Here is a 24,868-nt window from a genome sequence, read left to right as displayed (position 1 = left end):
GCATCCCATCCAATTTGTTCACCTTTTCAACCATTCACCAGAGGCATTCCTGAGAGCTTATTGTGTGCAAGGCATTTAGCCTACCTTTCCCCAAAATCCAACCTGTGCTCACGCCCTTATATGCACCAGCTTCACTTAGATAAATTAGGGACCGGCTAGAAAACTTAGTGAGGGATTAACTTTGTTTCTATTTCTGTTTTCCCAAGTCTTAATTATAGGCAACCAGACATTAACAATCATTATGCATGTAATTCTCTCTACCATACCCTATACAATTAGATGCTTAAGAAGTACTTTAAATGATGACCAGATATATATATCATCCAGAGGGAAATACTACAAATGTTGAGATTTCCCTCAAACCCATTCTTCTCTCACACAAAAGTGTACAGGAGAGGGTGTAGATGAACAGCCTGGAGGTCAGAAGCACCCACAGACATGTTCTGTTTGGTTCATATGTTTTAAAAAACACAGTTTCCAATGTTTCCCACATTTATTTCAAATAAAAATCAAATTCTGCCTTCTCTTAAAAATCAGATGCAGCAACCCTAGATGCAGATGTTCCTGCTTAGCCACGAGTCTAAGTCATCTCTGCCCCTCTATGGGCTTCTCGTGCCCACTTCAACTCGTTTACGTGATCTACCTGGCCCTGAAGACTGGGTGACCACATAATTTATCACTGGAACCAGAGGGCAAGTCAGTGCTATTAATAACCACACCAAGAGGTATAACCATGACCCGGACAAAGCCAGACATAATGATCTTCTTATCTACAGCCATTTGCATTAGAACCCTTGAGCAAAGTGTGTGGGGCTAAAGAGATCCGCAATGCCTTCGAAACCAGGGGAACGGAAGTCATCCGCAAGCTTACCTTTTTAGCTTTTCGATTCACCAAATCGTGGCAAAGGGAAACATGTACCTCCAACTTCAACATATCAACATTTAAGATTACAGCCTTCTTTTTCTGCCCAGGTTCCACCTCTTGCCCTGCAGTGCAGAAAGAATCAAACACAACGTGATCACCCTCTTGGAGCAGGGAAGGAAGCATCTGCCCAAGAGTCTTGCAAGCCCTTAGGCACAAAAAAGAAAAGACAGCATCTGTTCTGGGTCTATAGGGCCTAGGAAAACCAAAAGTCTGGCTCCCATAATTCAGGATCAGGTGTGCCTTAATTTATGCACCCTGACAGACAAAAATCTAGACTTACCCAATTATAACAATAAAAGGATTCACACCTAAACATCCTTTAACATGCTGTCAACTGCACTGATTTTCATTCATAAACGACAGGAATGACAAAATTTTCTACTGAATCAGCTCATCTACACTATGTATTTGGAAATTCTGTATCCAGGAGAGGGAACAATGAGCAAAGGATTTCCCCCAAGAACCACGAGGGCCGAGACAGAAGTGCTCACCTGCCCGATGATATCTGCTCGCTCTCAGGACCAGGCCAGGCACTGGGCCCTCACTAAACACCACAGAGCCATCCTCCAACACCTCCTGCACCTCTAGGTCAAGGACCATCCCTGGAATCATCTCAGCCAGTGTCTGGATCAACACAGAGTCTGCCAGAGACCCAAAGGAAACAGGGATTAACAAGCAGAAATGCTCACCATTCTTTTCCTTTGGAAATGTGCCGCCATGCTGGGGACGGCAGAGCACTGCAAGCACTGTGAAGGTAAAGTCACTTTGGGTAGAAATATGTGACACCCATGAACACTCCTATCGCAGGCAGAGAGAACTATGCCTCTTACCAATCCTACCTGGCCACAGTTCATGAAAGTAGCCAACAAATACCACACACACACCCTTTCCTTTGACTTCTGGATTTTCATTGCTTCTGTTTGGAATCTACCCTCTCAAGCTTCTTATTCCCAAATCCCATCAGGGTGCCAACAATCCTACCCATGGTTCAAAACAGGAAGATCAGCATAATAATTCCTCATAAAGTCTTCTAGAAGGTCCCTGTTCTATTCTATCATTCACCAGATATTTGTTGAATAAAAGAACAAGGGAAAAGGTGAATGGATTCACAACAAACGCAAACCTGAGGCCATAGAACTAAGGGAAATTTTGGTTTTGGTCTGGCAGGGAGCACAAGGGGGACCTGGAATCTTTATCTGAATCTGCGTGGTAAATAGGAATGTTCATTTTATAAACATTCACTGTACTCTAAATGATTTATGCCCTTTATACAGGTTATACTCCCACTAAAAGAAAAAAAAAAGTTTATCCAAATTGTATGTAGTATCTGGGAAGCCCAACAACTCATTGGAACAGATGGGCATGACGTGTGACACACACCCTCACCCGCCCCTCATCCCCAGGCCCCGCGCCCCCACCTCGGCTGCTCATGAGGCTGCGCACACCCTGCCACTCTTCCAGGCACTGGCTCAGCAGGAGGAGGCTGGTGGTAGCCAGGTCCCCTAGACCGCAGTCCGACAGCCGCAGAGACAACAGCATGCGCTGCTTCTCCTCGTCCACATTGGTCACCTTTGCAACCACCGTCTGCCCCTCGACAAAGTGGTCACTTGTGGAGGTCACAAACTTGTCACTCATAATCTAAAGGGAAGAGTGGGCAGAAATTAAGAAACAAGTATCTATCAAGACAACCCATTTAATGCCCACCCCCCGAAAAGAATGTGGGGTGGGGTGGGAGGGAGAGATGAGACCCAGGACGCCTGCCCCCTCCAAGCCCTCTCTAAGCACAACTCTACCCCTCTTCCAGAAAACCATATGAGGCCCTGGCTGTCCAACCCAACCTCCTAGAGGGCACCCAGCCAAGGAGGCACATCACTGGCAAGCCAGAGGAACACGAGCTGCCCACGTCTCTAACACCCATGGTAACCCTCTGCCCCATGCTATACATGCGTCTGGGGGCTTCCCCTCTGCTCCCATTGTTAAAATTGCTCTGGCAAGGATTGCAAATAAGATTTGCCCAGGGAAAAAAAATCAGGGAGACAAACTTCTGGGAAGGAAGAAGTATTTATGAATTATCTGTGGCAGGAGTAACAACACACCATTTGCTTGCAGTGACGTTGGCAAGATTCCTCCCAACTCTGGGTCTCAGTTCATTCAGCAGGCATGAGGGGGTTCAACTATGGGTCACTAAGATTTTTCCCAGTCTGAAAAGTCTATGAATTTGATGACACTATGGTGGAGGGGATCATTTCAAGGGTGTTCTGGTAACATAACACCTCAAAAACCTCAGAAGGTTGTAAAACCTGTACTCAGCTGCTCAGGAAAATCAACTTCCATGTCTATACATACCCAGAGTATAGAAACGAAGGTGCCTTTTCCTCTAGGACACAGCCCTGCACCAGGACACACATGGCTGGGCAAGATCTCAGCCCCATTCCCCGCAGGTGCCTTTTGCCTTGCTCCTGAAAATCTTCCAAGGCATTCGGGTATCCTGCTCCTTTCCACCCTCAGGTTCCATGACCCTAATGTCTCTCCTCCAACACTCTTGGGCATGGAACTGAACTCACAGCTTTGGGGGCCAGTCCACTAAGGCCTGATGGGAACTGGACGAACACACCGTAGTCCTTGATGCTCTTCACAAAACCAATGAGCAGCATCCCAGGATGGATTTCTGAGAAGCTCTTAGGATCCTGGCCGCCCTCCACGGTGGAAACCAAAGCTGGCTTCCTGCAAAGGAGCTGGTAGCACTTCATCAAGGAACATTCCAGAAGAGGCAGATGAACTTATCCATCCATTTCCTTTTTCTACCCTACATCCTCTGTTGCTACAATGGTCTAAGCATGCAGACCAGCAGCATTAGCATCACCTAGAACTTGTCAGAAATGCAAACTCCCAAGCACTGCCCCAGACCTACAAACTCTGGGGCGAGCCCAGCAAGCTGGCTGAACAAGCCCTCCAGGTGACTCTGATACACACTCACGTTTCAGAACCAGTTTTCTCCCTCTCCCTATGAATTCATCTCCAGATTACCGGAAGGGACAAAAAAAGGGACCGGCTCAGCCCTGTGGTTTGGCAGCCGGACCATGACAGGATCCTCCACAGTCTTCACACAACCCTACCTCACCTCCTCTGCCTATCTGCACTCTAAGGAGATTTTATTTTACATTCTGTGTAAATAACATCCTACTGCCTCTTTTCTGGCAGTGTCCTCCTTCGAGGTGCACACACCAAGACCAAGGGGAATATGCTGAATCCTATATGGGGGGGGGACAGGAGGAGGAAGATAGCACCTACCTTATGAATTGTTTCAGCTCAAGGGGCAGGCGCTGAGTGTCTGAGAAGGCAAGGTGTGCTACTGGAAATATCCCACTGGGACTGGCAGGCCACACCGCCCCCTCTGGACTGGACTGACCAGCAGCTGCTGATAGGACTTCAATCCTCTTACTTTCCACCAGGTCTGGTCACTGGTCTGGTTTTGTGGAGGTACTTCTTAAGTCAAATGGCTGACATTTCCCCATGGGGTTTCCAATGAAGAGCAGAGCCTGACCCAGAATCTTCCCCCAAGGGCCCATGGCTCACCAGATACCAGTAAAGGATACAACATGTCCCTCACTCTGGCTCAGACACAAGACTCTGTGAAGGATGTCGCCAGCCTGGAGCCAGTGATACAACAGAGGGCCGTTGGCGACATGGTCCGACAGATGAGGTATGGGGAGGAAAGCAGGGACGTTGTGGGGCAGAACAGCCACCTCCAGCCCATCCTTGGTCTTCTCTAAAACCTTTACATCCACCAACTACTCAGGAAAAGAAAGACAAAAAATAGTACTTATCTTGAGCAGACAGCAACCACACCTGGCTCAGGCAGACATCAGAGGTATCAAGTTCCAGCACCAGGGATATGGAGAGGTCAAGATCAGAGAAGCAGCTTTCTTCCACACCGCTGCCCCCAAAGACCCTGCAGGTACGCACACGCACATACACCCATACACCCCAGGACCCACTTGCACACTCATGTCACTTTTCTCCCAAGGGGAAAGACAGTCTCACAGGCTGGTCCTAGAGACCAGAGAGGAAAAAGGAAAGAGGACAGCAGTACACTGCTGAAAAGCCAGACCACAATGGCACTTTCCTGGACAGCTTCCATTTGCTCTGACACACAGAAAGAACCCTGTCTCGAGATCTTCAGTTCTCTCTTCCCCCAGAATCTTTTTTTTTTTTTAATGTTTGTTTATTTTTATTTTCAGGGAGAGAGAGAGTAAGAGAGGGAGGAGAATAGAGAGAGGGAGAGAAAGAATCCCAAGCAGGCTCCATGCTGTCAGAGCAGAGCCCAACGTGGGGCTCGATCCCATGAACTGTAAGATCACGATCTGAGCCAAAATAAAGAGTCAGATGCTTGACTGAGCTACCCAGGCTCCCCTCTAGCCCCAGAATCTTATCTAGCTGCCTTTATCTTTCCCTCCATGGATCCCAGTGCCCCACGTGTCAGTGGCACGCTGCTTTCTGCCAGTGTAAACTAAAATAGCTTGTCTGGAGAAGTCCAGGTACCTGTCCAACACTAACAGCTCTTCTTTTCTTCTGACTGTGTCCCGTATGCTCTCTCTTTGGATCACCCAGCAGCTTGAAGGACAAGAGCATCCTCTCTTTAGATGGCTCACAGTTCAGCACCGCAACCTTCACCACCTGGTGAGAAACCACACTTGCCTGGTGAACTCTTCCCAGCAAGCCTATGAAGCCCTAGAGAGAGCTGCCCTCAGTGAGCACTGCAGAGTGAGATACACCAAGACTTTGGATTAGATCAGAGGCAGTGGAAAGAAATGTACTGAAAGCTACACAGAATCTCAAATCAGCCTTTTGGGTGAAAGGAAGACATGAATAAATTTCTGGTACAACCCTGAGCTTTAAACAATTATTTTTCCTAGATAAACCCTGACTCACAAGTTTCTTGGCACTGCCACCTTGTGGTGACAGTGGCCTCAGAGCAACTTCTGATGTGAGGGACACTGGTATGTTGTAGGTAAAGACTATTTTCTATCAGGTTGTGGGCTTGAGGTCCATTAGTTTGCTAGCTTCTGCAGAACCCCCTTGAAGGGTTCTGTCAGCTCTGTTCTACAGCTCCTCCACTCAGCTGGCTCAAGCCCACTGCCCCACATGCTCATTCCTTATCCCTTAAAAAGTAGTCCTCCTACACTCCTTCAAATCTGTGTTCATGGGGTCACCAAGGATAAGGGCCTATTGAAGGAAAGGTTACCTGGCCGGTGTAAAAGACCCTCTCTGGGTCAGGGACATACTCGGCACTGAGCTCATGCTTGGGCACTAGACCCTGCACATCATTGTAGAACTTCACAATGCAGCCATAGTCCTTGACTCTGAGGATGAAGCCGTGTGTCTGCAGACCAGGCTTGGCATCGGCATAGCAGGTAATGGCAGGCAGTTTGGACTCAATCAGGGTTTTCTTCAGGGTCATCATCAACTTCTTGGCTTCAGGATCACAAAGCAAAACCTAGGGAAGGATACTAGTCGTCATCAAGTTACCCATTATCAAGAGAGTCACTGGACTAGTCTCTGCAACCTCTGAACCCAAAGGCCATGGTCAGTGCCTGAGAACCTGCTATCTCTTTGCCTCTGAGTATTGTCAGAGGCAAATCCTCCCTGCTCCCTGCTGGGACAACAATCTAGGGAGGATTCACCTATTTCAAATGTACTTCCTCCCACATAACAGAATGAACCATCAAACCAATTTACCAGCTCAGTACTGTGTTATAAATTAAGGCCGAGAGATCCAACCATCTCTCATCCCTCAGGTTATCTCCTAAAGGGCAGAGAAATTCCTCTACTTCTAACCTCCTGACTCCACTATTGTACAATCTTGCACCAATGGGTGATCAATACCTATTTTGACTCAATAATGAAACAAAATGAGAGGAAGAACATCTAACATTGTGACTGGCTGCACAAACCAGGCCCTATGCTAGCCACTGCTAACCACATGTAACCTTCACAACTCTGCAAAGCTTCTCTTGGGATTCAAGACTTTGTTATAAACCACTCATATTTCGGCAACTTAGCTTGTCTATTTCTGGGCCTGACACACATCGCTTGCTCCTCCTCAAATCCTTTCCAGTTCAAGTACCACCTCTGCCAGAAATCTAGAAGACATTATTGTCATAGAGACCTGAATTTGAAAACTGGTTCTGCCATTTATTAACTCTGTGACTTCGGGCAAGAAATTTCACTTTCCTAAGCTTTCACTTCCACACCCGCAAAATGAGGATAACAGTACTTACTTTATACGGTTGTTTTCAGGATTCAATGACATAAAGCATGTCATGAGCCTAGCATAGCAACTGATACAAAATACATGTTACACTGTAGTTGCTATTGACATCATCAATGATTCTTGCTGGCCCAGCCCACTGTCACCTCCCCTTTGAGATACGATCATAGGACACAGCCTGTACCAAACCATGTGACAAAAGGTCGCACAACAGCCTGCTCTTTTCATGTATGAATATTTTAACTCTCAATTATATTACACAATTCTCAAGGGCAGAGACACACTTTTCTCTTCCCAATGCCAGGCACAGCACCACAGATGTTAGATGGTCACTTTGTGGAAAAAGGCAGAAACTTCAGCTGAAAAGCAATGCTCTCTTCCCATCTGGCCAAAACCCCAAGGAGACCCTTTAAGAAGCTCACCCGGCACTTGACCTCATCCCCAATGTGGTATTTCTTCTCTGGATTCTTTATCAGGATGTCGGCCAGGTGTATGGGAGGTACCAGGCCCCTGATTTGTTCGCCCACTTTCACCAGCATCCCGTATGGCTTTATGGTCAGCACCGTGCCCTAGGGAGTCCAAAGAAAAGAAGTCATCATGCCTCAAGAATGGTTTTTCTTCCACCTCTTACAACAAAGCATGTCACATCTCTTTCAAAGCCCACCTTTTCAGACTAACTGTGCCCGTTTTTCCAGATGTCATGGGGTAAAGCATGTACCCCACACTGATCTGAAGGCAGTATGGTTGATTCATGGGAATCTTCACATCTTTTTGTGGGAGCGTGTTCTTTCGGCCTACCTCACAAGCACATTGTCTGAAGGAGAGATCTATGTCTCCTAAGGAATGAACTCTACATATAAAGGAGATCTGCTCAACTGGGGCTAAATGGTTAGACAGGAGAGGCAACTGCAAGTGACGTACTAACATCACAGGAGCTCAACTATCACAAAATTAACTTTTGACCTGGTCTAATAAACACCATCAAACCCCAGGATTTATGATCTACTGCCTCTGTGTAGCTGGGTGATGCTATTAAGACCTTACCTTGAAATTAATTACAAGTTACTCCAGGGAAGAAAAAGAAATGCCAGTTAACAGGTAGAGAGAAGGAAGGTGACTTTAAATGTGTTCACATGACAACTAATAAGCTAACAGTTAACCTGTGAACTAAAGAATGTCTGAAGGTAGAAGAGTATCTAATTATGTGCTTGAGTCTTACCTTTACCAATGCCCCAGGTTTGATGTCATGGTACCTAAGGTACTGAGCTTCAATAACAGATCTAGAACAAAAAGAAAATACAAGATCACATAAACCAGGGCAGAGGCTACCTAAAATTCAGGGCTACCAGAATCATGCTGGCAAGAAAGAGAACCCTCACCAAGCCAGGCCAGGAGAAAGTGTGAACGTGCACGCACAGAGGGGCCCATCTCCACAGCCCCACATGCACTGATGACAGACTTACGTCCTCAGAGAGAGCAAAGCCAGTTCATCCATTTGGCTGTAATCGATGATTCTGCACTTGTGGGTGTTCCCTGGCTTGAAGGCCTCGGCATTGAAGATGTTCTTAGAATCGGAGAGATGGCTGAGCTACAAAGTACCAAGTGATTAAGGACAAGCCAGAGACTGTAGATCTGAGGCAATCAGGTATGGAAGCACGTGACATAACTCAACACATTTATCACATACCATAAAAACAGTAGTCTGATTGCCTGTTAAAATAATTCTTCTAACTAAAACACTGTTCTTTACTATCATAGACTCTCTATAAGGTCAGAGAACAGTCTAGATCATGGATCAGTATACTGTAGTTCACAAGTCAGTGCCTATTTTTGTAAATAAAAATTTTATTGACCACAGCCATGCCCTTTCATTTACATACTGTCTATGGCTGCTTTTGGCTTTAACAACAGAGTTGAGTAGTGAGGACAGAGATCATATGGCCCACAAACCTGAAATATTTACTATCTAGCCCTTTAAAAAAACTTTGCCAAGCTCTGGTATAGATCTTAACACACTCTTGTACCTACCATCAACCCGGTATCAAAAGAAGTCAAATTAATCCTGAAGAATTCTAACAGAACAAACATTGTTCTAATCCCTATATAGAGTCCACCACACTTGGGAATATTCAAAAACAGGAAACTAATACAAAGGATGAAGGAAACAAACAAGGACCCACATATCCCCAAAGTCCTTCTAGGGATAAATCCTGGTGAAACAAAGAGCCTCCTCACCCGGGCATAGGCCAGAGCCCCATCCTTCAGCCTGAAGGTGGCCCCAGCCTTGCTGGAAAAGCTCTGGACAGGAACGTCCTCCAGCACTGCTCCCAGGTGCTGGCAGGAGAGCCGGGTGAGTGAGCGCCCAGGCTGCAGGAAGATGGGGCGCAGGCTCAGCCTCACAGCCCTGGTCCGAGGATGGACACAGAGAACACAGGCCCTTACCTACACAAGGGAAAGAGCATAATGAGCAGGAGGCACACAGAATATAACACACCCAAAGCAGACCTTCAAAGGCCAAGACTCAACATGTGCTGACCAGGTTATGGATATAAGTACTCCTATCAGCTTGTGCGATCAAGCAGCATGTGGAAACATCCAACAAAATGTCCCAGAAGGACTATATCCAACTAAATCAATGCTTACTCAAGGTCAGCAAAACATATTAGGGTCCCCTCAATACCATGAGGCTAATAATACATATGAAGCAGAAGCCATGTACTGGCATCACTGTATCAGAGGCTCATCTGAAATATACCAGAAACAGCCTGCTCTGAGCACAAGGCTATAGCACACAAAACGCCTGCACTTTGTTTACAAATACGATTATAAAGAGAAAAAATTATTAGAAAAACGTTTACCAATATGTGGTGGGAAAACCAGTTTAGTTAAAAAATACGTCTATATAGGGGCACCTGGGTGGCTCAGTCGGTTAAGCATCCAACTTTGGCTCAAGTCATGATCTCACAGTTTGTGAGTTCAGGCCCCACGTTAGGCTCTCTGCTGTCAGCACAGAGCCCACTTCAGATCCTCTGTCCCCCTCTTTCCCTACTCCTCCCCAGCTAGCACACACACTCTATCAAAAATTAAACATTAACAAAAAAAAGATTAAAAAAAAATGTGTCTCTACAGAACCCAATAGCAATGTTACTGTTAAAAACAAAAAAGGAAAGAATCATTTCAGAATTCTTTTTAAAACTCTGAATAACATATATTGGGATTTTCTTCCCAAATATCCATGTTCATTGTAAAAAATTTAGATATTTAGATAAGGGTAGAAAAAAACCGCCCAGAGTTAATCATTAACACCTGACTGTAAATCTTCCAATATTTTAAGTAAGTGTACTATTAAAAAATATTTTCAGGGGCACCTGAATGGCCCAGTCAGTTGAGCATCTGACTCTTGATTTCAGCTCAGGTCATGATTCCAGGGTCGTGGAATCAAGCCCCACATCAGCTCTGCCCTGAGTGTGGAGCCTGCTCAAGAGTGCTCTCTCTCTTTTGGCCCCCTCCCTCTCACTCTCTGTCTGTCTGTCTCTCTCTCTCTCTCTCTCTGCTCCTCTCCCCCCGCTTGAGCACTCTGTCTCAAAAAAAAAAAAAAAAAAAAAAAAAAAAAAATTGCTTTTCAAAGTTGGTTCTGCTCTATTCTCTTCACAGCACTTTTAAACACATTTTTCTATTTAAATATAGATTTTGTTCTTTTACATTAAATATTCTTCTTAAACACTTTAAATGGTAAGAGCAAAAGATCCACTACTCACCCCCTAAAATCAAACTACCTAAAAGAGTAATAAATGCAAACTACAAGTTGCCTTCTTTTTCACAGACTCCATTTCTCATCTCAGTCCACAGAAATAACTACGGTGGCTTCCTGTGGTCCTTCCAAAACACCTTTCCTTCCCCTCGCCGCCTCTAATACCCGTACACACGCAGCCCTAGGACCGGCCCATAGCTAACTGCAACACTGGACAGCTGTTTGGGACACAAATGGAATCAAGAAAACATTTCTTACTGCTTGGTTTGAGAAGTATGTTCCAGCTTTCTTGGGATCCAAGTGCATAAAGTCAACCAGGCCAGTGAAGTATGAGAGGAAGTTCAATATAAGGCCATGTGGAGTCACCTGAAAACAAACAGAAGAAGCCAAGAATGTAAGAGACGTTGTGCAGATGAAACACTCAATGCTACATTTTCCATGACCACTGTGTATTTCTCCTCCCCCAGCTAACCCTTGACAATCTTTCTTCTTATAAAATTAAGTGGCAGGGCAACTCCTGGCTCTGGCTGTTTCTTTATTCAGTAAGCTCACCTCCCCTCAAACCTGAGGGGACATCAATCCTCCAGTCCTCGGGATTTCCATATGGAACGGAGGACAATTTGCACAAAGACCCTCAGGGAACCGTCAGCCTGACAACGTGGACAAATCGTTGCTAACTTGGTGATTTGCCCAGACTCAGAAGGCAAAACCCAAATGCATGCAAAAGGGAGATACTGACCACTCTGATTCATCCTACAGAGCCCCCCAAAAGCTAAGTAGTTAGAGGTGACAAGCACCTCAAAAGAAAGCAGTGAGGCAGATGACTGAAACCAGGGAAACTAAGTTAGATCTCCGGGTCCTCTCCTCACACCATAGGGCCTGCGCCTCTCCCGCCTCCACAGGAAACCTGTATGAGACTGAAAAGACAGAGGAGTGCAAACTCTGAAAATGCAGATTAAGAAAAATTCTGAACATCATACAGATATAGACATGGAGACATCCAGCCCCTCTCCCACCTATCTCTCAGGCAGCCAAGATATTACCCTCCTGAGGAGAGATTAATAGATCCTTTCCAGAAAAATCTGACATGCCAGAGAAGACTTGTAACCGTGACATCTGGAGCTTGCTCAAAGTCTGCTAGCTCCTGATCCTCCTGACACTGAATTCAGCCAGTCAACAAGTCCCACCCAACCAGGCACAACACATTTTATACCACCTCAATGATAAGATGGCAGTCAAAACACAAATTCAGTAGAGGAGATAAAATTAAAGTTGAGGGACTCTCCCAGAAGGTAGGATCTAGATAAATACATGCACATGTCAAAACAAAGGAGAGAAAAAACATAAGAAAATTAGAAAACTGATAATTAAGTCCAACACCATTCTATCAGGAGTTTAAGAGAAAGAAGAGGAAATTATACTTAAAAAAAAGTGGGGAAGTGGGGGATGCCTGGGTGGCTCAGCTGGCTAAGCATCCGAATCTTGATTTGGCTTGGGTCATGACCTCATGGTTCGTGGGACTAAGACCGAACCTGGACTCTGCACTGACTGCATGGAGCCTGCTTGGGATTCTCTCTCTCCTTCTCTCTCTGCCCCTCCTCGGCTCACTCTCTCTCAAAAATAAACAAACATTAAAAAATTAAAAAAATTAAATCTTTTTTAAAAAGTCTGATAAGGGGCTAGTATCCAGAATATACAAAGAAATCTTACAACTTAATAAATAAGAAGACAACCTAATTTTAAAATAGGCAAAAGACTTTTGAACAGATATTTCTCCAAAGAAGATATACAAATGGCCAGAATACAACCAGTGCATGAAAAGATGCTCAACGTTACTAATCATTAGAGAAATGTAAACCCCAATCATAAGGAGATGCCACTTCCCACCCATGAGGACAGGTATAATAAAAATAAAAAACAAATGTTTGTGAAAATTTGGAGAAACTGAAACCTTTCACTGCAGGTAGGAGTGTAAACCGGTGCCATCCCTTTGGCTGTTCCTCTAAAAAGTCAGTTACCATATGACCCAGCAATTCTATTCCCAACCATAGGCCTAAGAGAAATGAAAATTGACATCCACACAAAAACTTAAACATGAATTTCACAGCAGTATTACTCAAAACATCCCAAAGTGGAAACAACCCAAATGGCCACCGACTAATGAATGGAAAAACACAATCTGTCATATCCATAGTGTAGAATATTATTTAGCCACAGAAAGGGATGAATCACTGATACTTGCTACAACACACATGAACCCTGAAACCATGAAAACATCATGCCAAGTGAAAGAAACCAGACACAGAAGGTCACATATTATAGGATTCCATTTATATGAAATACCCCCAAGAGACAAATCTAGAGACAAAAAGCAGAGCCAGAGGCTTGAGAGAGACAGGGATGGAGATTGACCACTAATGGGTACAGGGTTTCTTTACAGTGGTGATGCAAATGTTCTGGAATTTAACAGTGGTGATAGGATGAGCATTGGGTATTGTATGGAAACCAATTTGACATTATATATAAAAAAAATTAAAAAATAAATAGTGGTGATAGCTGCACATCTTTGTGCATTCACTAAAAAAAGTCACTAAATTATACATTTTTTGAAGGATGGCTCTTCCTATATGTGAATTACATGTCAATATGAATATAGAAAAAAAACCCAGTAAATACAAGAAATTTTCTCAGAATTTAAAGATCTGCATTTCAGAATTGTAGGAAAAATAAATGGAGACAGATCCACACAAAAACAAATCACCATGACATTTTAAAATAAAAGGGATAAAGATAAAATCTTTAAATTCTTCCAAAAATAAAAAATACATACAAGGAAAAGAAATCAAAGTAACATCAGACTTTTTAAGAGCAACAGAGGCCAGATGACAATGGGAACAAGGTCTTCAAATTCCTCAAGTTATTTTTGACAAAAGGATGCTAATCTCAGCTTTACTACCAATCACATGTGAGTGTAGAATAAGGACATTTTTCTACTCTGTGACTCCACTGGGAGAGGAGCTTGGCTTCCAGTGCCTTTTCCCTTTGCTGATTTTGCTTTGCCTCCTTTCATCATAATAAATCATAGTGATGAGTATCACCATATGCAGAGTCCCGTAAGTGTTTCCAGTGCATCAGTGAACCTGGGAGTGGTCCTGGGGATCCAACACACTAGGTCAGGAAATCAACCTCCCATGTACCTTTCCAATGATGCTTCTGGAGAATGTGTCATGCTAAAATGAGCAAGTAAACCAAAAAAGAAGAATATATTGAATCAAAGACTCCAATATAGTAGAAAGAGGGGAAGGAGCAGGATGACCAAGAAGGTAAGTCTTAGGATATCGGTTCTGCAGGGTTCCTACCAGGGCAACCAGTCTAGCCTGGAGGAGGATAACAGGAAAAAGGGCCCTAGGTTTAAAAACAACAACAACAACAACAGCAACTAAGAGATTATCTAAAGGAAAAATCTTTATGGAAAATTGTAATATAAGGAAAATGCAGGATATACAGTATTATGAAACAGTGATAGGTGGGAAGAGAATTTGGCAAATGACAAAAACAAAGCTGATAATCAGCTCCCAGGAAAAAAGCTGTTCAAGAAATAGTCATAGTATGTTACCTGGCTCAGCACTAAATAATATGTACATCAAACACTGATTAATGATTTAACCAAAATTTAAAATACTGTTAAGGGGTTGGAGGAAGGGAAGGGAAAAATTGAGAGAGCCAAATCATCATCTACCACAGTAAGAACTTAAAACTCAATGCCTAGGGGCACCTTGGTGGCTCAGTCGGTTAAGTGTTTGACTATTGATTTTGGCTCCAACTATGATCTCACAGTTGATGAGATCAAGCCCTGCATTGGGCTCTGCACTGAGAGCGTGGAGCCTACTTAGGATTCTCTCTCCCCCCTCCTCTCTCTGCCTCTCCCCTGTTCATGCATACTCTCTCTCTTGCTCTCTCTCAAAAATAAGTAAACATGTAAAAAAAAAAAAGAAAGTATTTTATGGGGTGCCTGGGTGGCTCAGTCAGTTAAGCGTCTGACGTGAGCTCAGGTCATGATCTCACAATTCCTGAGTTTGAGCCCCGCGTCGGATTCTGTACTGACAGCTCAGAGCCTGGAACCTGCTTCAGATTCTGTGTCTCCCTCTCTCTCTGCCCCTCCCTGACTCGTGCTCTCTCAAAAACAAATAAAAACATTACAAAAATAAAATTAAAAGAGTGTAGCGCTTGGGGCGCCTGGGTGGCTCAGTCGGTTAAGCGTCCGACTTCGGCTCAGGTCACGATCTCACGGTCCGGGAGTTCGAGCCCCGCGTCGGGCTCTGGGCTGACGGCTCAGAGCCTGGAGCCTGCTTCCAATTCTGTGTCTCCCTCTCTCTCTGCCCCTCCCCCATTCATGCTCTGTCTCTCTCTGTCTCAAAAATAAATAAACGTGAAAAAAAAAAAATTTTTTTAAAAAGTGTAGCGCTTTAAAAAAAAAAAGATAGATAAATAAAAGTATTTTAATACTATTTGACCTTTCCAATCAGCACTGTTCAAAACAAACATGGTCCATATGTAAGTCTATACCTTTAAGTTCTCTAACAATCACATTTTAAAAACTACAAAGAGGGGCGCCTGGGTGGCGCAGTCGGTTAAGCGTCCGACTTCAGCCAGGTCACGATCTCGCGGTCCGTGAGTTCGAGCCCCGCGTCAGGCTCTGGGCTGATGGCTCGGAGCCTGGAGCCTGTTTCCGATTCTGTGTCTCCCTCTCTCTCTGCCCCTCCCCCGTTCATGCTCTGTCTCTCTCTGTCCCAAAAATAAATAAAAAACGTTGAAAAAAAAATTAAAAAAAAAAATAAAAACTACAAAGAAATAAGTGAAATTTATCTTAATAACACTTTAACCCAATAGATGTAAAATACTGTCTTTTCCACATGTGGCACTGGCTACATTTCTACTGTGTAAAGCCACATATGACCAATGGCTACCCTACTGGACAGAACAATTTCAGGTTGTGTGCATAGCACTACTTCAGTAAAAATTATCTTTATTTTAGAAAATAGTAATGACAATGAATGGCTTACCTTCTGTACCTGGGCTTTGACCACCAGTCCTGGTAGCAAGTTATTAAGGGTCCAGTTTTGCTCCTCAGTAGCAATGGCGGTAGAAACTTCAGAATGACCAATAGATAGACCAACAACTCCTCCGTTACCTTTCACCTCTTCAATAACGCAGTTCAGATAATGACCCACCTTCAGTTCAGCACCTGCAAGCCCCAGCGCCCCAAAAGGCAAAATACCTCCATGAGAAGGGCTCTTAATTTGGGTTCAAGTAATACCTGAAAAGATCCATGGTTTACCTGCCTAGTTACCATGTAATACCCATGTTCCCAATCTCTCAGTGACCAACTACAAGAGGGGAATAAAGTGACCCTGACTGATCTGGAATCAACACCACTTAAAAATATGAAAATCTCAACAAGGCAGGAAGAGTGCTGGCTCAGAGGCCCTGGGGGCTCAAATTTCAGGGAAACCTTCTAGGTGAGAAAAAGCAAAACTGGTCCATTGGATCTAAACCCTGTCACTCCCTGACTCTTCACACATCTTCCCTTTTCTATCAGCTGGGATTAACACTGATTTTAGCAAAGCCAAACAGCTTTTGGGGTCACCATTCTGTCATTTTACTCACCAAACAGCATTTAAACATAATCCCTACACGTACCACCTCACTACCATGTACCTGCCCCTCTTTTTCCCCTCACCTTTGTTCTTCTGTCGGATATATTCCTTGGCTTTCTGCAGTGGCAGGAAAGCTCTGGCCCCACCAACACCAATGTCCACTAGGTAGCCGTGGTCTTCCAGGCTGGACACAGTGCCTGTGAGCAGCTGGAAGAGAAAGCATTCCCCAGAGTTCAAAAGTCAAAGGTAATGGGATACACAGCAAACATCTCCTACCAAACATGAATGTTCCCATCATCGATCTTGACATATCATCCGTAATCCTCTCCCACTCCCCCTCCCAATAACTTGTAACTGTAAATTTCAATCCCACTAGAGGATAGAGAAGGGAAAGACATCAACTTTAATTCTCCATTGCCTTGAGGGATCTTATGGTTTCCAGTCAGTGAAGAGTGTTATAAACAGGTGGGGAATGACAAAGAGGGGTTTCTCCCCCGAAGAATTTCCAAAAGATAAGAAAGACCATTATGTTACACAAAGAGGAATAAACCAGATGGCCTTGCAAGGTCACTCCCAGAGCCATGACTAATCCAGAACTACTCTTCTAGCAGTCATCATGTCTTTTCTAAGTGCCTCCAAGACTTCGAAAAAAGAGAAAAATCTTGCCAACCTCCTGCACATTTCATCAGGAGCAGTGTGAAGTTCCAATCTGGCTCTTACTAGCCATTTTGTCTTTGGCAAGTCACAAACCCGAGTCCATTTCTCAAATGCACAAAGGTATACCTATCTGCCTCACAGGGCTGCTATGAGAATTTAAGATAAAATGTCTAAAACAGCGCCTGCCAAACAGCAGGCTCTTGATGCTTGTCAATTTCCTGCACCTTGGGTTATTTTCATTTCCCTTCCTACCCAGCTTTCAGGTCTGTCCCAAACTGACTGCTTCTACCTAAAGGTTAAAAGATCATATTGATCTCCTTCCTTTCAATTACAAGAGCACTTAGATGAGTGTAGTTTATTCGAGCATGTTTTACACCTATTGGACATTGACACTTGGAGCTAATTTCTCCAGAATCTCCACAGGACTGGGAGACTCAATAGTGAGCTCCTCATTAGTACAGCTGACAGACTAATTGCCCTGACTACCTGTCTCCTGCTCTCGGAGAGCAGTCCTCAAGCGTTCCCTACAGATGCCAGATAGCCTCTGAAAAAAAAAAAATCTGTAAAGAACAAGCCTTGGTAAGCAAGGCACTTTGTGGAACTCCTCACTCCTGCTAAGCCTCCTTGAAGACTTTTTTTTTTTTTTAATTTGGCCACCAATGAACCTTCCCTTTCTCCCCTCCAAGGTAGTGTGATTACGTTCAAGCCTTCAATTTCCACTAAGTACCCAAGCACCCTAGAGACTGTCCTTCTCAGGAAAAAACCCACCCCTGTGTGTAAGCTGAAAGTCAAAGGTCACCTAGATACTCCCCAGGAGGCAGGCCAGGAAAAAGGCACATGGTCTGCTCCTCTTCCTTGACCTGATACATACCATGCCAGGCTTCAGGGCCTCAGCAGATAACACTTCGTTGACATTTTTGGGGTTCAGAGATAGCTTGACACTCTTTTTGCCCCTTTCTGTGAAGCCCACACTGCTCACCACACACCTCACCAGCATCCCAGGTGAGAAGAGTTCAGGCAAGTGGGCCAGGTCCTGCACAATAGAAATGAGAAAATTCTGATACATACCCCTCCCCTGGACCAATATACCACTGCCCAACCTTGGCTCGGTGGTTTCTCATCCTCAGACCCCAAAGAGCCCAAAAGGCGGATGAAGAGGGTAACCACTTGCCCATAAAGGAAAAGGGATCTATGGCCAAGTCAGTCTTCACTTTCAGTATGAAGCCTCCGTATCTCCCCAGAACAGGCAGATGTAAATGACTTGTCAAGAGTTGTCTGTATTCACCATCTCCGTTTCTTCACCTCCTGCTCCCTTCAGGTCACTGCCTCTATGTTCCACCCCTCACACACCACTTTATCTCCCAATAAAATCACCAGTGACCTCCATGTCACTAAATCCAAATCTGTTCTCCAGTCCTTCTTATATGTGACCTTTAAAAAGCATTTAACACTAGCGCCTCTCCTTCCTTTTTTGAACATTTCCTCCCTGGCTTCCAAGCCCTTCATGTGCTGGTTTTCTTTACTATCCCTCTGGCCCCTCCTTCTTCCAACAGCGACTCTCCTACTCAAGACGTTAAAATACTTCAGGGTCAATCTTCCTCGACGATCAGTATTTACTCGAGGGTCAGTTTTTCGGTCTCTTCTCACTCTATTCACTCCTTCTAGGCACCCCCTTCCCTCTTCTTAGCTTCAGTCACCACCTACACAGAGCAGTCACACATGCACATTTCTAGCCCAGACCTGTCAGAGCTCTGGAATCACCTGTCTACTGGATGTCTCCACCATTCCTCAAACTCAACACAGCAAAAAAAATAAAATCATCATCATCTCTCCCAATCCAGGTCCTCTCTCAGGGTTTCTATCTCAGGATGGCAAGGCTGACCATCAAGTCAGGTACAACAGAAACCCAGGACTCATCCCCCATATCAAACCCATCAGTGCCCATGGACTTTTCCTCCTCAGGCCGCAGGAAACCCTGAATGCAACCTGCCATCAGGTGGACTACTACAGTAACCTCCTACCTGGTCTCTGGGCAACTACACATGCCTCTTCAATCTATTCTCTGTGTTGTCTACGTACGAATGTTTCAAGGGCTTCCCACTGGTTCTAGAATTAAAAACTAATCCTTAACATGACCTAGCCTCCAGCTAGCTCTCCTGCCCCATCCCACGCCACTTTCCCTTGCTTTCTATGCCGTAGCCACACTAGCCTTCTCTCAGCTCCTTCTGCCTGAACTCCTTTCTTTATTTACCTGGTATACCCTCATCCTTCAGATCTCAGCTCAAGCATTCCTTCCCCAGGGAAGTCTCCCAGGCTCCCTAGGCTAAGTCAAAATCTCCTTGTTAAAAAAAAAAAAAAATTAAAATTAAAATCCCCTATTATAAACTCTCATGGCACCTTGCACCTGGGCTTCTCAGCATTTAACAAAGTTGTAATTTAACATCTACCTAAGCACCATTTAGTTCCAGTTATTGAGTACATTCAGGTCTCCCTTACCTTCAGAGGTTCTTCTTGAGCCACCTGCTCATTCAGCTTTTTGGTGTAAGCATCACAGATTTCAGTCACTTGCACAAAGCCCTTGAGGCCATTGGGGAGACTCACCACCAGTTCCAGTTCATTTACCTCTTTCACACAACCCAAAATCCGCATCCCCTCACACAGGGACTAGAAGAGAAAAAGTGAAATGTGTACAATAGGGAAAAGACCAATGAATGAGATCAGGGGTTGTGGCTTCTAGTCTCAACTCTGACTTATAATTTTTTAAGTTTATTCATTTTTGAGAGACAGAGAGAAAGAGAGTGAAGAGGAGAGGGGCAGAGAGAGAGAGGGAGACACAGAATCCCAAGCAGGCTCCAGGCTCTGAGCTGTCAGCACAGAGCCCGACGTGGGGCTCGAACTCATAAACTGCAAGATCATGACCTGAGCCAAAGTCTGATGCTTAACCAACTGAGCCACCCAAGCACCCCACAACTCTGACTTCTAAAAGCTACAGGAAATACATGTTCATGTGTCACATGACATGTGTCAAATACACGTCAGAACACTTATCATTGCTGACTGAGCACCGTAAAACAGCACTAGGATACTCGAGGACTCTTGCTTTACTACAAACATCCCACACTCAAATGCGTGGGGGGGCAACAAAATGAAGGAAGCAGGTCAGTGGAGACAAGGGCAGGGTGGGGTGTGGATGTCAGACCTAAAGGGTTAAACCACTACTCAGTTCCATGTGATTACAAACGAGGAAACACGAGCTTGTGCTGTCAGCACTCTCAAATTCTTACAAGAAGCTAGAAAGCACATTTTTTTTTTTTAACGTTTATTTATTTTTGAGACAGAGAGAGACAGAGCATGAACGGGAGAGGGGCAGAGAGAGAGGGAGGACACAGAATCGGAAACAGGCTCCAGGCTCCGAGCCATCTGCCCAGAGCCCGACGCGGGGCTCGAACCCACGGACCGTGAGACCGTGACCTGAGCCGAAGTCGGACGCCTAACCGACTGAGCCACCCAGGCGCCCCTAGAAAGCACATTTTTAAAAAAGTTTATTTATTTTGAGAGAAAGAGAGCATAAGCAGGGAAGCAGCAGAGAGAGGGAATCCCAAGTGGGCTCCGTGCCGTCAGCACAGAGCCTGATGCAGGGCTCAAACTCATGAGCCGCAAGATCAGGACATGAGCCAAAACCAAGAGTTGGACATTTAAACAACTAAGCCACCCTGGCACCCCCAGAAATCACATTTTTATGTGAAATTTTCTCTAATGTTAACAAAAAGTTAAGAAATTCTTCTTCTGGGGGACACCTAGGTGGCTCAATCAGTTAAGCATCCGACTTCAGCTCAGGTCATGATCTCACAGCTCGTGAGTTCAAGCCCCATGTCAGGCTCTGTGCCTGGAGCCTGCTTCAGATTCTGTCGCCCTCTTTCTCTGCCCTTCTTGCACTCTCTCTCTCTCAAAAATAAATAAACATTTAAAAAGTTTTTTAATAAAAATAAAAAGAAATTATTTTTCTGAGCGTCATAAAGAACAAACAAAATACCTCTGCAGGCTGAATTTGAATCTTTTCCTTAAGACTTATTTCACTTTTTTTTTTCTTTTTTACAACATATATCCCCAATTATAATCTAAAAATCTAAAGTAAATTAAAAGACGACTTTTCCAAGAGAATCTCCACAGCTACAAAATGAAATAGAAGTAGAATGGTTGTTAAAGTTATTGCCAGTTCTAACCTATGAATCTACTAATACACAAGTTCAATGAGGACATAAGCACAACAAGGGGCTCAGCAGTGGCTAAAAAAACAACACATGATCCCAGGCACTGGTTAACAGTCAAAGGCAATAATGCTCAATTCTGAGCACAAACTCCAAAAAGTCTCTACAGGGGGGCATGCACACTCACATACACGCACACATGTGTGTACAAAAGGAATGAAGGAAAAACAAAAGGAAAGAGGGAAGGGAAACATACACAAACTTAAGCAACCAAGGTAGTTTTAGAATAAGATCAAATTGTAACAAACCTCAATACTAAGGATTTCAAACTTCTCTCTTATAGACTTGCTGTTTTCTCTCTTTTCGGTTTTCAACTTTTTTGTTTTTGCTGGCCCTTTCTGGCTCTTTTTCCTTTTGGTAGATTCCTCTTCAGTAGAAATCTACAGAGGGGAAGAAAGATCTCAAGGAATGAAGAGAAACAATCCTGGACTTTCCTTCCAATTTCAGGTCACCTGTCACCTTGCTTCGTTACTCCTTCACTGCACCCCCTTCCAGTGTTCCTGTAATTCCCGCTCCAATGTCATCTCTTCCATTCTGCCACCTTTGTTCAAGCCAAAGGTGGGAACCTTCGCATTTTCAAAAGCCCCTTCTCTTCTGTGTTCTTCCTCCCTTCTGGGATGGACACTGGCATCCCCAGGATGAGAAGCAATTTGGAACAGTGTGTGAAAATGGAAGGTGGAAACACGGAGACCAGAGTTAAACTCCCAACACCACCATAACAAGCTATGTGGTTTCTGCTCAACCACATAACCTCTCTCAGCCTCAGTTTCTCATCATGGAATGATGTTCTCTACTCCACTGTAGTTGGACAGATTACATAAAATCCATATAAGACCACACAATCAAATGTTAGTTCCCTTCCCTCTAGCATTTGGAGCAATGCCTACTCTCGGGGAAGATGGTGAATTTTAATGCAAATTCTGACCATTATACATGGCAAGAATCCCATTTAAAAGTGCAATCACCAGCTCCTTTCTCACCATACTTTAATCAATTGAAGTATAGTTAACACACAATGTTACATTAATTTCAGGTGTACAACATAGTGATTTGACAACTCTACACATTATGCTATGCTCACAAGTGTAGCTACTATCACTATAAAATGCTATTACAATACCACTGACTATATTCCCCATGTTGTACCTCTCATGACTTATTCCATAATTTTTCTCTCCATCCTTAACCAACATGGCAAAAATTCCTAAGAATAAGGAACAACAGCACTGCAAACTCAAGTACTAAATGCCATGTTTCAAAAAATATAGTCTCATGGTGGTATGGACTCTCCAACAAGTTCGTTCACTTTACAAAAGCAGACTTCCAAAAGAAACAAATATGGAAAATACCACATTCTCAAACAAGGTTATTCTTCACAAGGACACTAGAAAGTGTTCAGTGAGTCTTACCAAACAAGCACACCACTTACATCAAATAAGTTGTCTTGTTCAACCGACTGCTGGAAAGCTTTCTCTGATTTGTGGGTCTTTCTTGTACCCCCTCGGGGGAAGCTTTCTTCCATGGTTGCTGTGTTTGAGTCTCCTAAAAACAATGCAAAGAGTATCAGTGAGATGTAGCGTTGGTGTCAGATTTCCTAAAGGCTGTGATCAGTGGTCAAGAGGCAGAACTTTCTAGCACCAAGGTGCTAAACAACATTGAGGCCTAACAAATAGATGGTTTGATGCTAAGCCTCAAATAACCTATAATTCATCTTTTCAGTGGTATCTGCTTCAAAACCACAAGTTCATACACTTCCTCCAGAAAAAGAAGTTCTAGATCCAGTGTAGTAAATGTTATAGAATAGCTACAGAGAATAGCTATAGAAAGAGACAAATGAATATATAAATCCCTATTCAAAGAACATGCACAATTTTAAGAAAATAAAGCAATTATGCAAACAATTTAAAGTACAAATTGGGGCCACTGGCTGGCTCAGTCAGAAAAGCATGCAACTCCTGATCTTGGGGTGTTAAATTTGAGCCCCATGTTGGGTGTGGAGATTACAAAAAAAAACAAAAACAAAAAACAAAAAACCTATAAAAAATAAATAAAATACAAATCAGGGGCACCTGGGTGACTCAGTTAAGTGTACAACTCTTGATCTTGTGGGTTCAAGCCCCGCGTTGGGCTCTGAGCTGGGTATGAAGCCTACTTAAAACAAAACAAACAAAAAAAAATGCAAATCAAATTATAAGCAAAGAAATAGGAAATGATAAGGCTTCAGTAAAGAAGGCAAGCTTCCTAAAGAAGATGCCTTTGAGCTGTTAAAAGATGAAAAAGATTTTGACAAATGGAAAAGGAAAAGCAGAAGGAATGTGAGAAAAGGCATTCACTTAGAGCCAAATATTTTCAATAATCACCAGCAATTTGTCAAAAAATTGCTCAAAAAGTTGCTGTTTCCTTTCTTTGAAGAACTGTTCCACTAAACCACAGGGAGAATAAATCATAATAATCCCAGTTAAATTGTAGAACACAGGTGGGCTTTTTTTGTGAAAGATTTTGAATTAGACAGGAATAGTTTAATGTCTACTTCGATTAAGTCAGAGTCTTAATTAAGGGAAGAAAGAGAACAGCAATCAAAAATATACTGCAGGCTATAAATTGGACAGGAAGAGAGACAGGACTGAAGGAAAGTAAACAGTGCAAGTCAATTGCAGTACAGAGAGACACCATGCGAATGAGAACCAGGTATAAGAGAGAACGGAAGATAGGAGAGATTTAGTTGTGAGAGACACTTGGTATAAGGATCTAAAAAGGCTTTAAACTGTAGAAGAGGTGAAGACCCACTGGGAGGCTTGGATTTGGAATCAGGAATAGGTGGGTCAATGTTTCCCAGAAATAGGAAAGAACCGAGAAGTCTAGTTTGCAGGCAATTTGACCTTAATCTCACTTCAGACAACGGGAAACTGAAGCTTCAAAGAGGCGATGCAGCAGCATAGAAGGAACTTAAGCAATTTGCCAGGGACAAAGCCTGATGTTACAGGGACCACTCGAGTAGAGCCAGCTTCTGAGCTGGGCTGGGGTGGCCGAACCACTCACCCAACCCTGTAGGTCCATGGGAGGGACCCAGAAGACCTAGCCCTGGGACAGTCCTGGAAGCCACGAGGTTTCCTCCTTTCTCGCCCTCGTCCTCGCTTACCAGCCCCGCGACGCCAGCACCTCTGTACTTCCGAGCCGGTATCACTGGAGACACACGCGGAGACCAGCACACCCACATGCCACCACAGCTCCCCCCGGAAGCGAGGGCGGGCCTAACGCCCTACTTCCGTTACCATGCTCGGTTCTTCAGAACGGGGTTGTGCGGGAAGGGGGAGAGAGATTTAGAGACAGGAAGCGGAA

At 44.1% G+C, this 24,868-nt stretch overlaps 1 protein-coding gene across 2 annotated transcripts in view; it reads right to left on the bottom strand.

Annotated features, from left to right (window-relative positions):
* PDCD11 (programmed cell death 11) overlaps window positions 1–24,843 on the bottom strand; it is a 44,911-nt gene extending 20,068 nt beyond the window's left edge. For both annotated transcript variants that reach the window (XM_042907579.1, XM_042907578.1), the window contains exons 1-19: window positions 24,669–24,843; window positions 22,959–23,071; window positions 21,778–21,909; window positions 19,758–19,925; window positions 18,133–18,294; window positions 16,688–16,811; window positions 16,011–16,192; window positions 11,206–11,313; window positions 9,432–9,638; window positions 8,660–8,784; window positions 8,416–8,476; window positions 7,619–7,765; window positions 6,171–6,422; window positions 5,468–5,602; window positions 4,522–4,716; window positions 3,490–3,660; window positions 2,344–2,563; window positions 1,417–1,566; window positions 872–987 (exon numbers count right to left, since the gene is read on the bottom strand). In XM_042907579.1, the coding sequence (XP_042763513.1) occupies window positions 872–987; window positions 1,417–1,566; window positions 2,344–2,563; window positions 3,490–3,660; window positions 4,522–4,716; window positions 5,468–5,602; window positions 6,171–6,422; window positions 7,619–7,765; window positions 8,416–8,476; window positions 8,660–8,784; window positions 9,432–9,638; window positions 11,206–11,313; window positions 16,011–16,192; window positions 16,688–16,811; window positions 18,133–18,294; window positions 19,758–19,925; window positions 21,778–21,909; window positions 22,959–23,051 (2,748 nt within the window). In that variant the 5' untranslated portion in view covers window positions 23,052–23,071; window positions 24,669–24,843. The remainder of the gene's footprint in view (window positions 1–871; window positions 988–1,416; window positions 1,567–2,343; window positions 2,564–3,489; window positions 3,661–4,521; window positions 4,717–5,467; window positions 5,603–6,170; window positions 6,423–7,618; window positions 7,766–8,415; window positions 8,477–8,659; window positions 8,785–9,431; window positions 9,639–11,205; window positions 11,314–16,010; window positions 16,193–16,687; window positions 16,812–18,132; window positions 18,295–19,757; window positions 19,926–21,777; window positions 21,910–22,958; window positions 23,072–24,668) is intronic.
* Window positions 24,844–24,868: the final 25 nt, after the last annotated feature.

The sequence above is a fragment of the Panthera leo genome, chromosome D2 (assembly GCF_018350215.1).
Source record: "Panthera leo isolate Ple1 chromosome D2, P.leo_Ple1_pat1.1, whole genome shotgun sequence".
Taxonomy (NCBI): domain Eukaryota; kingdom Metazoa; phylum Chordata; class Mammalia; order Carnivora; family Felidae; genus Panthera; species Panthera leo.
The sequence above is the reverse complement of the archived record's forward strand: the minus strand, read 5'-3'. Positions and strand labels throughout refer to the sequence as shown.